This window comes from Mustela nivalis, assembly GCF_964662115.1.
Source record: "Mustela nivalis genome assembly, chromosome: 4".
In the NCBI taxonomy this organism is placed as follows: Eukaryota; Metazoa; Chordata; class Mammalia; order Carnivora; family Mustelidae; genus Mustela; species Mustela nivalis.
The window spans coordinates 66,555,266-66,572,055 of NC_139023.1; the positions used below are offsets into that span (position 1 = coordinate 66,555,266).

A 16,790-nucleotide genomic window follows, 5' to 3' on the forward strand; every position below is an offset into this window, starting at 1 on the left:
AGTAGGCAGGCATGTGAGGAGAATAGGGGGGCATGAGGGGAGTGGGCTGCTGTGTGAGGAGAGTGGGCTGGTGTGTAAGGGGGAGCAGGTGGGTGTGAGGGGAATGGCCGGTGTGTGGAGGGAGTGGGCTGGTGTAAAGGAGAGGGTGCATGTGAGGAGAGTGGGCTGGTGTGTGAGGGGAGCAGGTAGGTGTGAGGGGAGCAGGCAGGTATAAGGGAGCAGGCTGGTGTGTGAGGGGAGTGGGCAGGTGTGAAGGAGAGGGCACATGTGAGGAGATGGGGCTAGTGTTGAGGGGAGCAGGCAGATAGGAGGGAGTAGGCTGGTGTGTGAGGGGAGTGAGCAAGTGTGGGGGGGAGCAGGCAGGTGTGTGAAGGGAGTGGGCAGATATGAGGAGAGAGGGCTGGTGTGTGAGGGGCGCAGGTGGGTGTAAGGGAGCAGGCTAGTGTGTGAAGGGTTCAGCAGGTGTGAATGAGCAGTTAGGTGTGAGGGGGGGAGGCTGATGTGAGGGGAATGGGCTGGTGTGTGGAGGGGAGCAGGCTGGTGTATGGAGTGAGCGGGCTGTTGTGTGAGGGGACCAGGCAGGTATGTGGAGGGAGGGGGCTGCTGTGTGAGGGAGGGGGTGGATGGGTGAGGGAACAGGCTTCTGTGTGAGGGAGCAGGCTGGTGTGAGGGGAGTGGGCTGGTATGTGAGGGGAGCAAGCCAGTGTGTGATGGGAATAGTGGGGCATGAGGGGAGTGGGCGGCTGTGTGAGGGGAGCCGGTGGGTATGTGGAGGGAGGGGGCTGGTATGTATGAGGGGAGTGGGCAGGTGTGAGGGAGAGGGTGCATGTGAGGAGAGTGGGCTGGTGTGAGGGGAGCTGGTGGGTATGTGAGGGGAACAGGTGGTATGTGAAGGGAGCAGGCAGGTGTGTGAGGGGAGCAAGTGGGTGTGAGGGGAGTGTTCTGGTGTGTGAGGGGAGTGGGCAGGCATGAGAGAGAAGGCGCAGGTGAGGAAGTGGACTGGTGTGAGGGGAGCAGGTGGGTGTGTGAGGGGAAGAGACGGTATGTGAAGGGAGTGGGCTGGAGTGTGGGGGAAGTGGGCTGGTGTGTGAGGAGTATGTGGGTGTGAAGGGAGAAGGCAGGTAGGAGGGAGTGGGCTGGTGTATGAGGGAAGTGGCGGGTGGGGCGGGAGCACACCAGGGAGCAGAGTCAGGACAGTCCAGTCAGGGGAGCAGGGAACCAGGGTTTTGCTCGAAGTGGGGTGGGAGGCGAGCCCCTGAGGAAGGGGCTTCCTGCCACAGAGCACTGGCATTTTCTGGTGTTATGGGAATCGGGCTGAGGTCCTAGAAGATTCTAGAGGGTAGAACAGGTAAGCAACCATTGATGGGTTTTCATTAGAGGCAGTTGTACTGTGTTGGTCTGGGCCAACAATAAGCAGTTTTCATCCTCCCGGGGATGTCTGTAGTGTCCTTTCAGGGATACAAACTGCTTATTCAGAACTGATCCCATTATGCCCCTGCCACCTGGACCGCGCTTGGGCCCTGCTGTCCCTAAGCCCCGCATCTGAGTCTTCCCAGCATTGGGAGATTCTGCTGGGATATTGGGCTTCCCTACAGAGGGGCCGTCCCCTGGGCCCCGCCGCCAGGGTGGCCTGCTGAGAAGTTGGGGTGGTTCAGGCCGGGTGTGGGGCTCCTTGTGAGGGTTGAGGCTCCCATTGACGCCCATGCCGCTGTCCCCCACAGAGGTCGGACCCGCAGCTGCTTGCCCAGTTCTACTATGCGGATGAGGAGCTGAACCAGGTGGCCGCTGAGCTGGACAGTCTGGATGGGCGGAAGGACCCCCAGCGGTGCACACTGCTTGTCAGCCAGTTCCGCTCCTGCCAGGTGAGTGCGCCTGGGCCCACAGGGCTTGTTGCAGGGGGACTGAGGCTTTGTCATCAGCTCACGTGCAGTGAGCACACATCAGGGTGGCCTGGGGATGGTGCCAGGCAACCCTGGGTCCAGCTACACCTGAGCTGTGTGGAGAGCCAGGCGATGAGCACAGCTGGCACAGGGCACCTCGCAGGCAGATATTGGGAAGGCGGGATGAGCGAGAGCCAGCAGGGTCTCGGCTGAGGTGCTGCTAGCACAGGACCGGGCTGGGCTGTGGGGGTCCCATGTAGAGATGGGGTTTGGGGTCTCGGGGGGTTGCACGGTTGCAGCCCTGGAAATGATGCTAGTAATGTCTTCCCGGTTGAGCCTATGACCCGTGTGAGAGCCTAAGGCGTGATGTGGTTTTGTCAAGGGACAGTCAATGCCTTTCACAAAGTTCCGGAATGTCTTGGTGTATTCTACCCATAAGTGTGGCTGGATTCTCTCTGGCCTGGGAGAGGAACTGGGGTTGTGCTTTCCAGATCACAAGGAGCTCGGGATGCCATGGGGAGGGAGGCCGCAGAAGCCAGCACCCCACTGCGGGTTTTAAGCTGTGGGAGTCAGATTTTGGTGGGAAGAGCAGGTCCTAGCTGGCCTTAGGATGACCAGGAGGCCCTCCCCACTTCTGGGGCACTGAAGGGGCCAGAAGGGTCTCTGGACTTGCCAGGCCATCTCCCTTTCCCACCAGAGGATCTCATTCCTTGTGCTTGTAACACACCGACCTTGCAGTTGGAAGACCTCCTTCCAGCATCCCTACCTGCGCCCCTGCCTATGCCTCCACCCCTGTCTATGCCCCCATCTGCCTGCCCCTGCCTGTGCCCCCCACCCCTGCCTTCCCCCGCCTGCACCCTTGCCTTCCCAGCCTCCCACCCCATGCCCCTGCCCGCGCCCCGCCTGCCCCACCACAGCTCTGTGTCCCCTGCAGTGGACTGGCCAGTTCACAGGCTGATGTAATTGCAGGTTATGCAAACTGGGTGCTTCACGGATCCTCAACTGAACACAAACCAGAGAGGAAAACTGCTCTGGAATTAGGCGTGGACAAGGCAACTCTAAGGGAGTCGAGAAACAAATCCAAAAAGCTAGAAGGATCTTGCACAGGTGTCTTTAATTTCTCACTGCTCTCTTAACACTCCTGTGTCAGGGTCCCGGGACCAGTCCAGGTCTGCTGACTCCCTAGGAGGACACAGGGGACATAGCAGGTAGTCGTGCTCACGGCCGGGGGTTTATCCTGATGAACACAGACCAGGCAAAATAAGCGAAGGGAACAGGTACAGGGTGGGGGGCTTTGGGAGACAAAGTTCAGAGGAAACAGGCGCCAGCTGCCAGCATCCTCTCCCGGGCAGTCAGGTGGGACACGCTCTGTTCCCAGCAGCGCCGTGTGACAACACATGTGGGGTCCTGTCTCCCGGGGAAGCTCATGAGAGACGTGAAGCAGGGCTCTTACCCAGTCTGGTCCCACAGGCCCCTCTCCCTGGCTCAGCCTCAACTGCAGACCCCTAGGAGGAAGGGGTGTAGGGGCCGACTGCAGTGTGGGTGTGGACAGAGTGGGTAGCTGGGAAGGCCCCCACAGGCCAGGAGCCCAGATCCCTGCCCAGGGCCGGCGCTGCACGGTCCTCTCAGAGGACAGCATGGGCCTGCAGTAGAGCCCCCAACACAGGACAGCACACTCAGAAATGGTGGCCACGCGTCCCGGGCCATGGAGAGTAGAGTCAGCAGGGATGCCGTCCTGTACCTGCTATAACTTTATAAACACAACTTACAGTATTTGTTTTATTGGCCCCTTTCAGGCTATGGCCTGTGTAAGGGCTCCTGGCTAGTGAATTTCTACAAAGCTCAGGCATCTCAGTTGGAAAGTGTCTTCATTTCTAACGTTTGTCTTAAAACAACACATTTTTGTCTTTTCTGCTTCTGACGCCTGCTCCATGTTCTATTCCCATGGTAATGCTGGGTTGTTTCTGTGATTGCGTGTTCATTCATTCATTCATTCATTCAATAGCAGTCACTTGAAGACCGTCTGCCTCTGTGCAGAGGGTGATCAGTGCCCCAGAAGTGAGGTGGGCGTGGAGGGGGCAAGCCTCTGGGGTGCTGCTCGTACACAGGCCCGTGTGCCGTTTCGCGCAGAGTCTGGGGACCTGCAGTTAAGATGCGGAGCTCCGAAAGGTCAGAGGCACTGCCATCCCATGCGGGTTACTGAGGCCAGATTTAGGGGCCCTAGGCCCCTGATGTGCTGGGCACCTGTGAGTCTGTCCCGGGCAGCATGTGGCCGCCACTGCCAAGCACTGGGAGGCCGCGACTTTCTGAGCTTCTGGGCTGGTGGCTCAGCACTACCAGTGAACCTCTCCTTGTCCCACTGTTGGCTATGACTCTGGCCTTGGTGACAGATCCCTGAGTCTTCTAGTCTGAGTGTCTGGGGGCATCTCATCTCTGGGGGCCCCATCAGCCCAAGTACAGCCCTTGGCTGGGCCTGGGACGTCTGTGTGGAGCTTGCTTGGTGGCTCAGTCTTCCAGGTCACATGCAGGTCTCTGGCTGGCTCCCATTCTGTTCTGTCCGAGGCAGCGCTCCTGGCTTGAGGGTGTGCCTGTACTCGGGGAGCCTAGTCCTTCTAGGGAGCTTCGTCTTCCACAGAGAGCTTTGTCTTCCACAGGGCATGGGGGCGGGTCTCCACAATGGTCCTCTGGGTGATGGCCTCACCTCTTAATCCCTGATGGGAAGTCTGATTCCTCTCACCAGTGAGTCTTGGGGGCCTCATGCACCCCAAGTCCTTGGGGTGTGGTATGTCAAACCTTTCTGCCCCATAATGGGTCTTTTAGGTAGAGTGTCCAGGCAAGTGCCAAGTACAGAATAGATGCTCAAAGAACAGGAGCCTCCTTTTCTCTTCTCACAAGAGTGATGCTGTGAGAAGCACGTGGGCTGGGTTCATAAGAAGCAGCAGGAACCAGCTCTCTGCGGGTGACATGCAGAGCAAGGGGGGGCAAGGCAGCGAGGGGCTGGGAGTCGGTGAGGTGGAGAAGACTGGGGACCCACACAGTGGTCCCACCTCGCAGGCTCTAATCTTAGGAGTCAGAGTCCTTCATTTTCACCTAAATAACCTTTTACTTTGTGAAGATTGTGGACTGGGGCATAGTGAGTATGCGCGCGGATTTCTGATGACATTTGCATGTCTGTGTTCTTTCTGGCTTTAGAAACCATAAAGGATTAGAAATTGCAGCTCAGGGGTGCCTGGGTGGCTCAGTGGGTTAGAGCCTCTGCCTTCGGCTCAGGTCATGGTCCCAGGGTCCTGGGATCGAGCCCTGCATCAGGCTTTCTGCTCGTCAGGGAGCCTGCTTTCCCCCACTCTCTCTGTCTGCCTCTCTGCCTACTTGTGATCTCTGTCTGTCAAATAAGTAAATAAAATCTTAAAAAAAAAAAAAAGAGATTGCAGCTCAGTAGGATGATATGAATCCTGGATTGTTGTGATGGGCTGAATTGTGTCCTCCCCAAATTCATACATTCAGGTCCTAACCAATCTTTAAAGACATAATTAAGGTAAAATGAGGTCAATAGCATGGATCCTGATCCCATCTGACCAGTGTCATTGTAAGAAGAGGAGATTAGGTCATAGAATGCAGAGGAACAATCATGTGAGGACGGGGGAGAAGACCATCTACAAGCCCAGGAGGGCGGCCTCAGAGGGAACCCGCCTCCTTGCACCTGGGTCTCTCAACCCACCCACCTCCACCTGCTGCTCGGAACCAACCTACCTACACTTGGGTTTCAGAACCCCACCCACCCACACCTGCATCTCATCTTGCAACCGCCCACCTGTATAAGTGCCACTGAACCTGGCACCCCGCACCAGGGTCTCGGACTCCCGGCCTCCAGACCTGTGAGGAATACACTTGGAACTGCCAGGTGTGGTGCTGTGATGGCAGCCCCGGACATGAATGCAGTGAGATTTGGATATCGTGGCGCAGATGGGCTGAATTTGCCCTGGATGGGATTCCGGCATCATCATAGACCCGTTTTTCCTAAGGCATACCGTAACTTTTGCCATCAAGCGAGTATAATTGCAGATGTTTCAGTGAAGAATGTTATATATGACAAAATGTGCGGATCTTGTGCCCAAGTGTAGCTACAAGTGTGGTCATGGAGGTGCCTTGCTGCAGGTCTGTGATGTGAGCGGAGCTGCACTTGGTAAGGGACACCCTCGAAGTTCCCTGTGTTGGAAGGGGCCCGTGCCCACTGTGACAGAAGGGGGTTCTTGGGGAGAGAGGCATCCCTGGTGTGTCCTGACTGCACACTCCAGCCTCCTGTCTGGTGTGTGCTACATCTGGGGGCTGGTGTGACTACAAGTCTGCATTTGGGGTCCCAAGATCTGTGCCCAGGAGGGACTGAGGCCAGGGGACCCCAGGGGGCTGATGACCTCTTGCCAAGGCAGGGAGAGCTCCTTGCAGCTTTTTTTTTTTTTTTAAGATTTTATTTATTTGGCAGAGAGAGAGAGAGAGAGAGACTGATCACAAGTAGGCAGAGAGGCAGTCAGAGAGAGAGGGGGAACCAGGCTCCTTGCTGAGCACGGAGCCCGATGTGGGGCTTGATCCCAGGACCCCTGAGATCATGACCTGGGCCGAAGGCAGAGGCCTTAATCCACTGAGCCACCCTGGTGTCCCAGCTCTTGAATTCTTTGAATTGTTTCCATATTGACTTTTGAGAGTTCTTTCTTATGGACACCAACCATCATCTGTTTATGATTTACATTATTTTCTCCCAGTCTGTGGCTTGTCTTTTCATTCTCTGCCTAGTTTTTTGAAGGACATAAGTTTTAGATTTTGTTGAAGTCCAGTTTACCCTTTTTTCCCTTTGTAGGTCATGCTTTTGGTGTCCTGTCCAAGAATCTTGGTCATCAGATCAAGAACCCAAGGTCATCAGATTGTCCCCTGTGTTTTCCTTTAGAAGTGCTATACTTTCAGGCTTTACATTGAGGTCTGTGATGCATGGTGACTTACTGTCAGTATTAGTGTGATGATTGGACACATGTTTTTGTGGTTTTTTTACAAATGAATTTTCTCTTGTTCTAGTATCATGTGTTGAGAAGACTATATCCTTTCTCCACTGAAAAGTGTTTATTGCACCTTTGGGAAAATCAGGTCTCCACATGAGTGGGGGGTCTATATTCGGGCTCTCTGTTCTGTCCCCTCAATCTGTCTTCAGGCCAGTACCATGCTGTCTCAATCACGGCAGCTCTATACTGTGTCTTAGAATCCCGTGGTGTCAGATCTCCAGTGTTTCTATTTCAAAGGTGTCGTGGCTGTTCTAAGTTCTTTGCCTTTCTGTATGGAATTTAGAAACTGCTAGCAGAGGTCTATAAAAAAGCCCGCTGAGCAGGAGTACACTGAGTCTGTAGGTCAATACTGGGGAAAGAATGCAGTTTTCCCCACTCGGCATGGTACTAGCTGTCACAGGCTTTTCCCAGACATGCGCTATTGGGCGGAGTGGGGATCCTCGGATTCATGGCTACTCAGGGCTGGAAAGACAGAACTTTGCTGCCGTCTGACGCATACTCTTCTAGTGCGAAAGCCGGGGTCACCCTTATCTTTGTTCTGCGTGGGTAGTGTCTTTTTGTCTTACTACTTGTAAGGCCTTTTTTTTATTGGTTTCTCTCCATTTCATCATGCTGCGATTTGGTATAATTTTCTTCGTGTTTCTTGCCCTTTGGGTTCATTGATCTTCTTGGACCTTGTGTTTATAGTTGTCATTAAATTGTACAAAAACTGGCCATAATTCCTTCAAATCTTTTTCCCATCTTGCTCCTTCTCTTGGGTCTTGCATGATATGTCTGATATCCTGAAGTCTCATTTCTTTCTTGGGCTCATTGGAGAGTTTCAGTTACTTCGTGTTTAGTTTATTGTTATTTTCTTCTGAAATGTCTGATCTGGGTTGAATATTGTCTGATGTGTTTTTTTTCAGCTCAGATATTGTAATTTTCATCTCAAAATCAGCTTGTGTCCTTTTTATGTCTTCACGGTCTCAGCTAACTTTTGGAATGCATGGGAGTCACATGTAAGGGCCATCTCCATGTCCTCCAATGGCCACTGTGCCACCTGCCTCAGCTAGGCTTGATTTTTCTTTTTATCATGTGTCATATTTTCTTAATTTTTTGCAAGCCTGGTATTTTATTTTTAATTGAATGCCTAATATTGTGAGTCTGGTCCTTCTGGGAGCTGAATATTTTTTGTATTCCTATAAGTCTGTTTGACCTTAGTTTTGTAATGCAGTTTGGTTATTTATAAATGGTCTGGTCCTCTTGGATCCTGTTTTTTAAGATGTTAGGTGGGGTCAGAGCTGAGTTCAGTCTGGGGTTAACCACCCTCCCCATGGAGGCAACACACTTTGGGTGTTCTGCCCAGCACCCTGTGAACAGTGCTCTGAGCTCTGGCCACGGCTCATGTATGGCACCTGTACCCCCTTCCTGGTCTTGCCGGCCTGTGTCTGTCCCCTGCTCTCGAGTCTGCAGGGTTTCCTCTGGACAGCTCTCTCTCCTCTCGACTCTAACTATCCTGATCCCCCAGACACTCAGTTCTTCTCTTCAGTGAGGGCATTTGCTGGGCCCCGCTGGGGTACCCTCTCTCCAGACTGGGACCTGAAGGGTTGCTCTGGGCCATGAGCCACCTGGTCACAGCTCTCGCCTTGCCTATTTCTCTTCTCTTGGGGCCACTTGGCTGTGTGATGGCCAGTGTCTTAAGAACCACTGTCTTATTTTCCCCATGACTGTGGTCATCGATTTGGTTCCTATTGCTCTGCATTGGCTGGAATCAGAGGTCCCCGCAGATGTTTGCTGGGCACTGGGGACCCGACAGAAAAAAGGAGCCTTGCCCTTGCCCTTGGGTGGTGGTGTCCTCATGGACCAGCAGGATGTACAGTAGATGCAAGCATCACGTGGGAGGTCAGAGCCCTGGCTCTTTCTAGGAGCTGATATTGACTGGGCGCTCCCAGCTTTTGAGGGTGCTGACTGTTCATTAGTTTGTTGAATCACAAGAAAGGGGCCTTTCTGCCCAGAAAGCGTTTTAAAAAGAACTCATGGTACTACCGCTTGATGCTGGTCGAATTTTATTCTGATTTTTTGTGTTGTCAGAGCTCAGGGTGCTGACGTTTTACATTAGCAATGTCATGCTTCCCACGTGTGGGGACTGTTTGTATCTGCTTCCTAACAGAAATGAAAGTCGAGCCTCAGAGGGCGGAAAGGAGGGGTGTTGAGATATAAAATCTCTAAGGGCAAGAGCATCAGCTAGAGCCATCTTTCTGGAAAGCCATTTGCTGGGCTGTAACCTGAACCCATAACTGTAAGCGCACTCTTGACTCTTGGAAACGCGTGGATCCTAAGGAAGTCACTGACCACGCCAACATCACACAGCGCAGCTGCGACCATGACGCTGGCACTGCTTCTGGCAGTGGAGATTTAGAGATGCCAACCGTGGCTGGCAGACTGGGAAACGGCTGCTGCTGGGTGTTACAGATTGTAGCTCATGCCCTCCTGACAGCCTGGGGACTGGGAATCATGGTGTCCTTTTCTGGGCTGCCTGGAGGACCAGAGAAGTTAGGCAGCCTGTCCCTGGTCACACGGCTGTGAGGGGAGGATTGAGAGTCTCCACCGCTGGCTCTTCCTTGCTGGCTCACTGATCTGCTGGCTCCAGAGGAGTCGAGGTATTGCAGCCTAGATGGAGTCGGGCCGTTTGTGCTGGCCTGCTCCATCTACGCAGGAGTAAACCGAGGTCCAGAGAGGGTGCCGGCTTTGCCTGGCCTGACTGCAGAGGCTCCTGTGGTCTCCGTGCTGGGCGAGGCCCTTGTCCTCACACAGGACGGGTCTGGAGCATTATGTGGCAGGTCTGAGAAGGCCAGTTTTGCCGCTGGTATTGTTCCCTGACAGTAGTGTCTGTGCTGTGACCATGCCCAGGATGACAGGGTGCCTGATGTCAACAGAAGCAGGACAGTGAGCCGGCGGTATGCCCACCCACCGAGCCACGCTGCTCCTCGCACTCTGTTGTAAGAGGGTCACATGCTGGTGTTCAGAGAGCTGTCCAGGGATAGTCCTCATGGCCTGGGCTGCAGGGAGCCTGACTATGGGTCGGCAGCACGTGTGGGCTCTGTGAGTGTGAGCAGCGGGACCAGGCAGGCAGGGGGACCTGGATGTTTATTCTCGATGCTCCTGGAGCATATGAACATTGTGTAGCCATCTCAGAGTGAGCTGGGGTGTATTACTGTATCAGCCTCGTAAGCTTCAAGAACAGCATTGTGCCCCATCTGTGTCTCGTATTTTCCAAGCAGCCTGACAGCCACCAGCAGCAGCGTGTCTCAGCACAGTCTCTCCGATTCTGTTTCAGGACAACGTGTTAAACATCATTAACCAGATCATGGACGTGTGCATTCCCCAGGACCGGGCCCCGCGGGATTTCTGTGTCAAGTTCCCTGAGGAAATCCGGCACGACAACCTGGCAGGCCAGCTGTGGTTTGGTGCTGAGGTAGTGGGCAGCGCCTGGGTCTAGGGTAGCAGTTTGGGGCGCTGTGCAGCTCCCCTGTGTGTGCACCTGCAGTGGTTAGGGACCTGGGGTCACCCCTGCAAGGGGTCAGAACCCACTGCTGGGGATTACTGACAATGCGTTCCGAGCCTAGGAGGACTACTTTGAGGGTCTGGGAAAGCCCTGAGACTGCTCCCCAGATCTACACATATGAACACAGACATGAAGCTTCGTGAACAATTTCTGGGAGGTTCTTGGGCCCCCAGATGTGAGGGCCCACAGGGGTTCTAGTGTCGGGAGCAGAACCTCCCTAGCCCACTGTTGGGGGACATCCTTGCCCAGGGGGTTGGTAGCTGCACTCAAGGCCTGGCTGGAGCCACCCCTCACGCGCTCCTCACACCTCCTTTCTTGTCTCCCATTGTGGGGACTGCAGCCTAAGAGGAGGGTGGCTGCCCTGTGGGACAGGACCCATCTTGCCCCAGTCATTGCCTGTGCCCCCACCTTGCCACCCCTCCCTGGGCCATGCTGAGGTTTGCAGCCTGATGCCGGTGAGTCCCTGGGATACGGCATCTTCCTCCGGGACTGCCTGGCCTTGGGCCCCCTGCCCACTGCCCCACTGCTCTGACCCCCTGGGTGGGAGGGCATCCTTGCCCATGCTCTGATTGGTGTGGCAGGTCCCAAGCTGTCCCACTGCCTGGTCTCAGAGTGGGCCCCAGAGACAGGGACAGCTATGTGGCCTGGATATAAGGCAGGCCCCATGCCCAGGGATACTCAGGGTGCTGTCTCCCCAGTGCGGGCTGGCCCCGGGGCCAGCCAGCTCCACATGCACCTCCAGAGGGGTAGGAAATCAGTAATGCTGAGCCCTGCCTCCAGGAAAGTGCTTCTTGCCCCGGCTCATCTCTGGGTCACTGCTGACAAGGTTCGCTGTTGACTGGTGCAGGCCTGAGGCGGGCAGGGGGCCCCACATCACCATAGCCCCACATGGGGATCACATGGCCACCCCTCAGCCAGGACGTGGGTCTGATAAGCACCCGTGTCCCTGACATGTAGAACACTCCAGGGTGATGCACACAGCCCACTTGGCCTGTGGTCTGCCCCCCCCCCCGCCCAGTATAGGCGTGGGTGGGTCTGTGGGCACAGAGGGACCCTCTGTATTGCCTAGCAGCTAGGAGTCCCACACTGATGAGTCTCAGTCAGCGGAAGGTCAGTCAGCATTTGTGGAAGTGAGGTGTTTTTAATTGCTAGGAAGGTCAGTGGTCTCGGGGAGCATGGTTGGCCCCGAGGGCCTCGTGCCTGAAGTGCTGCCCCGAACGTGGTGTTGGGGCGTCCCTGGTCACCCAGCTGTGGGCTGGGTGGGAGGGGACAGGCGTCGCAAGACTGGGCCCTGAGCATGAAACCCCATACCCCAGAGTCCTGGTTGGACTTCCTCTCCTGGGTCCGTGTGCAGCCCCTTACAGGGGGCGTACTTATCAGCATGGACTTGTTGGGGTCTGGGTTTGGTAGAGACCAGGAGCAAGCAGGTGCAGCATCTCGAGACGCTTGTCCCAGGGTGTGAGGTGAGGGTATTTCCAGGAGAGGAGCCTCAGGGAGGGGTCTTGGGAATGACAACGCACCCCAGCCTGTGCCTGCTGCCCTGCCTCCCTGTCCCACCGTCCTCAGGGCTGGCCGTTAGAGCATCCGCTCTCTGCAGTTCAGAGGGGGGACCCCCGCCAGTGGGACTCCAGGGGCCCCCCTGGAACTGGAGCTGACGCCTCTCCCCCCGGGCCTCTCCGGACCCGCGTTGTCACCCACAGTGCCTGGCCGCTGGCTCCATCATCATGAACCGTGAGCTGGAGAGCATGGCCATGCGCCCACTGGCCAAGGAGCTGACCCGCAGCCTGGAGGACGTGCGGGGCGCCCTCCGAGACCAGGCGCTGCGCGACCTCCACACCTACACGGAGAAGATGCGGGAGGCGCTGAGACACTTCGATGTCCTGTTTGCTGAGTTCGAGCTGAGGTGACTCTGAGGCCTTTGCCTCCTGTGTCTGGGGGGACATCAGCCCCAACGCACCAGTCACGATGTTTCCCATGGGATGGATGTGCGGAGTGGGTAGCCAGGGCGGGTTCAGGGCCGGCGGTCCGTATAGTGAGCCCTGGACCCATGAGGCAGGGGTGTGGGGGTCAGGCTGGGTGACCTTTCCAGGGGTCCAGCCCACCCCCTCTGCCTCTCCCTGATGCACCCCAGCACGAAAGAGCCGGGAGGCGCCTGCCCGTAACAGTCACCAGGAGTGGATATGCCAGCCTCCACCCGTGCCGCCGCCCGATGCTCTGCTGCTCCCTTCCCACCTCGCCTCCTGCCTCACCTCCCGCTTCGCTTCCCGCCTGCTTCCTGCCTCTGACCTCCTGCCTCTGGCTCTCACCTCTGCCTCCTGCCTCGCCTCCCGTCTGTGCCTAGGCTCACCGTGCGGGGCTTGGTGTTCGCAAGCTGCCCCCTTCACCCCATCTGTTCATCTGCCCCCGCACAAACACCGCGAGCATCACCTCCCCTCACCTCCATGTGCTCAGACCCCGGACACAGTGGAGCAAGGGAGGGGTGGCCGTGGCTCCTGGACGTGGGGACTTCAGCTCCCTGGGGTGAGGGCAAGGTCACCTCCCAGGTTTGGATTGCACGACACCCTCCATCACCACCCACCCGGTGCCCCACCCATGTCCTCCCGCCTGCTGCTGTCCCTAGCCTGGGGAGCCAAGGCAGAGCCCTCCCTCTTCTCCATCCATTGCCTCCCTTCACCCCCAACCCCCTCCAGGCTGCACTCATCTGCTCCTTCCCTGTAGGACACAAGCAGGGTCTGGGGGACTCCTCACACCCAGCACTGGGGGGCAGGCACGCCACCAGCTCCCACAGATGCGGAGACGATCGTGGTTAGGTGTGAAAAAGTGGGACCCCAAATCCCCATCCATGGAGGTCCCAGTTAGCACAAATTGTCCATCGCATAAGCCGGCAAGTGAAAGACAGTGCCCTCCAGGAGGCGGGAGCACAGACTCTGGTTTTCCTTCTGTATCCTTTTCTGGCTTCCCCAGGTCCCAAAGAAACTTTTATTAACAGGAGAAAATCGGGGCTGGGAAGTTAGGATCAAAGAAACGTGTCCTAACCTGGGGAGGGGTGGGACACGGTGTCTCTTGCCCAGGAGGCCCCTGTGCCCCACCCGGTGTGACCACCCCCACCCTGCAGTCTTCACCCACCTGCGCGTGCATCCATCCACTCACTCACACTCACGAAGGTCGGCACCCAGTCAGGGACATCACAAAGCAGGCAGTGCCAGGCCCAGGGCACGCAGAGCCCAGGAGGGGGAGGGCCATGGTTTCAGGTGGGACAAGGCCAGGGTTGAGGGGAACCAGGCGGGGCAGGGCAGGGGGCGCAGGAGGTGCTGGACTAGGCCTCACCCTGGAGGAGGCTTGATTTCAGACACAAATCGTCAGGCCTCATGCCGGAAGCTGCTCATGTCTGAGGCATGTTTGGCTTTCATCTGAGATGCCGTTCTTTTTGGGGGGACACTTGGGTGGTGGGGCAGTGCTCACCTCCCTGGCTGTGTCTGCAGCTACGTCTCAGCCATGGTGCCTGTGAAGTCCCCCAGGGAGTACTACGTGCAGCAGGAGGTCATCGTGCTGTTCTGTGAGACCGTGGAGAGGTGAGGCCACCCCTGACTGCCACAGGGTCCTGCTCCTCCCTGGGGCAGCTGCAGGGACAGGGATACCTCTAGCCACCTTCCCCTTCCAAGTCCGCCTTCCCCTGGCAAGCACACCTACAGCTTCCTTTCTCAGCTGCACCATCCCTTCCTCTGGGCCCAGAGGGCTCTCCTGCCAGGGACTTCCCTGGTAGAGCCCTGGAGCAGCCTCACAAGGCAGCACAGAGAGCTGGACGCCTCACCTCCTTGCCTTCCTCACCTCTACACCTCTGTACCCTCCACACCTCCATCCCTTCCTAACCTTCACTCCTCCTTAACTCCTCACTTCCTCACCGCCTCACCTCCACACCTCCATCCCTTCCTAACCTCCACATCTTCTCAACTCCTCACCTCCTCAATTCCTCAGCTCCTCACCTCCATACCTCCTCATCTTGCCTCCACACCTCCTCACCTCTACACCTCATCAACTCCTCACCTCTATACCTCCTCACCTCCATGCCTCACCTCCACACTTTTGTTCTTTCCTGACCTCTTCACCTCCACACCTCCTCCACACCTTCCTCACCTCCACAACTTCCTCACCTCACCTCCACACCTCCCTGCCTTCCTGACCTCCTCACCTCCACACCTTCCTCATGTCCTCACCTCTACAACTTCCTCATCTCTACCTTCCTTACCTCCTCACCTTCACACCTCCATGCCTTCCTGATCTCTATACCTCCACACCTCCTCACCTCCACATCTCCCCACCCTCTCACCTCCATACCTTTCTGGCTTCTATACCTCCACACCTCCTCACTTTCATGCCTTCCTCACTTCCACTCCTTCCTCACCTTCATGCCACAACTCCATACCTATACCTCCTCGCCTTCCTTACCTCCACACCATCCTCATCACCCCTTTGCCCTCATCTTCTTCTCCCCACCTTCTCATTTCCTTACCTCCACAGGCCAGGATGGAGCCCTTGCTGGGTTGGAGGTCTCCTGAACAAGGTTTTGCTGATTGAAACATCAGTATTCTTGCCATGCCTTGGACAGTAATTGAAGTCAGATTTTTTAGTGGACTTTGGGACTAAGATATAGCCTAGAATGTTTTGCTTGTCTGACTAGCGCTGTGGTATTAGAGAAGTCTTGAAATTGCCTCATATCACTTCGTAATTACAGTCATGTTATTCGCTGTTTATGTATTGAAATACATTTCAAATTGCTAAAAAATAAGATGGTAGGAAAGACCTTGTCCTTGGAACCATTGTGACGTGACTTGAGCAGTGCCAGCTCACTGAGTGTAGAGAGTCACTTGCATTTGCCTGGAGCATGAGACTAAATCCAGCAGAGCGCTGTTCGTTCCTCAGGAAAGTGTTAAATTGTGTGGGGCGGTGTTTTTGTTCCACGTTTATTCTTGTCACTTGAGTTGCTTCAATTTTCTGGCTAAGCAAGCCCATGGCAGGATGAGCTTCTGTGTTTTGTTTGCTGGACACCATCGCTGCCCCGTGGGCCCCTCAGCAAGCACACCTTGCCCCTCCCTGCACCTTCCGTCCCAGAAGTGGGATTGGGCAGGTGGAAATTCAGGGAAGGGGAAGCACCAGCCACCTTTGCTCGGGCCTTCTGGAGCAGAGCATGGCCCCTGTCACCTTCCTGGCCATCAGCTGAGCACAGATGCAGGTGTGGGTGGAGTGGGCCATGGTGGGTGTTGGGAGGGCAGGCCTCACCCTTCTTGCTCTCTGTCCCTCGGCCAGGGCCCTGGACTTCGGGTACCTGACCCAAGACATGATTGACGACTACGAACCGGCCCTCATGTTCACCATCCCCAGGTTGGCCATCGTGTGGTGAGTGTTCTCCCGCCCGGGATAGCCATTGGGCGGAAGCCTAGCAGGACTGTGGAGTGAGACAGTGCTGGGCCCCTTCTGGGTGTTGATGGCTGGCCCTTACACCCCCAACAGGTGGCTGCTAGCCGCCCGCGCGGCACCAAGCAGGCCTGCTGTCGGCCCTCACCAGGTGTTCTGAGGGTGAGGGAGGGACCCCCCCCACCCTAAATAGTACGAGATGGCCGGACACCCAACACCCAACGGCACAGGTGAGATGGACAGTCACCTAACTCACAGCCCAAGGCAGGAGCGCCCCCACACCACAAAGAGCCACGTGGGGGGCATGCAGGAGCAGAGTGCCCAGCCCAGGCTGTGGGAGGAAGCCCCTGGCTCCCATGGGGGGACGTGATGGGCTTACATGAGTCATTCACAGGCTGGAGGGAGGTGGGGGGGCATGAAATGAGCCTGAGCAGGTGAAGAGCAGGTGGGGTGCAGCTGCTCTGGCAGTAGGGAGGGGGAAATGCGCGCTGAGGCAGAGCCTTCCCTACTGGGTACAGAGCATGAGCTGGAACTCAGGCACAGGCCTCTGGGGTCTTGTAGGTTTAGACATGTTGGCCAGCACATGGGGTCAGGCCTTATGTTCCCCAAGACAGGATGTGTGTGGTCAGTGGCAGAGTACTTTGAGCTTCTTGAGGCCAAGGTCGGGTCAAGGTCAGAGCCTGGGTGTTCTGGGCTCGGCCTGGGGCTTCTCGCCCAGACCCTGACTCCACGGCAGGGACCACCCTTGCCTCTTGCCAGGTGAGGGGGCGTGGGGCAGGTGGTCACAGGGGGAGCCCAGTGGAGAGGCCTGTAGGTCTGGCCACCCTGGAGGGGCCCCATGGGCAGCTGGTGTGCAGGTATGGAGCTGGGCAGAGAGGGGAACAGAGTCCTAGGGACAGATGCTGA

The 16,790-nt window shown here is 56.5% G+C and overlaps 1 protein-coding gene across 10 annotated transcripts in view; it reads left to right on the plus strand.

Moving 5' to 3' along the window:
- Window positions 1-16,790, plus strand: part of ZFYVE28 (zinc finger FYVE-type containing 28) — a 105,589-nt gene that overhangs the window by 48,709 nt on the left and 40,090 nt on the right. For 8 of the 10 annotated variants that reach the window (XR_014310718.1, XR_014310719.1, XM_082727068.1 and 5 more), the window contains exons 2-6: window positions 1,722-1,862; window positions 10,245-10,382; window positions 12,173-12,375; window positions 13,955-14,044; window positions 15,777-15,866. Coding sequence is in view for 7 of the 10 variants with exons in the window: in XM_082727068.1 (XP_082583194.1) it covers window positions 1,722-1,862; window positions 10,245-10,382; window positions 12,173-12,375; window positions 13,955-14,044; window positions 15,777-15,866 (662 nt within the window). In the remaining 3 variants the exon portion in view is untranslated. Of the gene's footprint in view, window positions 1-1,721; window positions 1,863-10,244; window positions 10,383-12,172; window positions 12,376-13,954; window positions 14,045-15,776; window positions 15,867-15,980; window positions 16,115-16,790 lie in introns of all 10 variants that reach the window. The other 2 variants (XR_014310720.1, XM_082727070.1) reach the window with 2 other exon arrangements.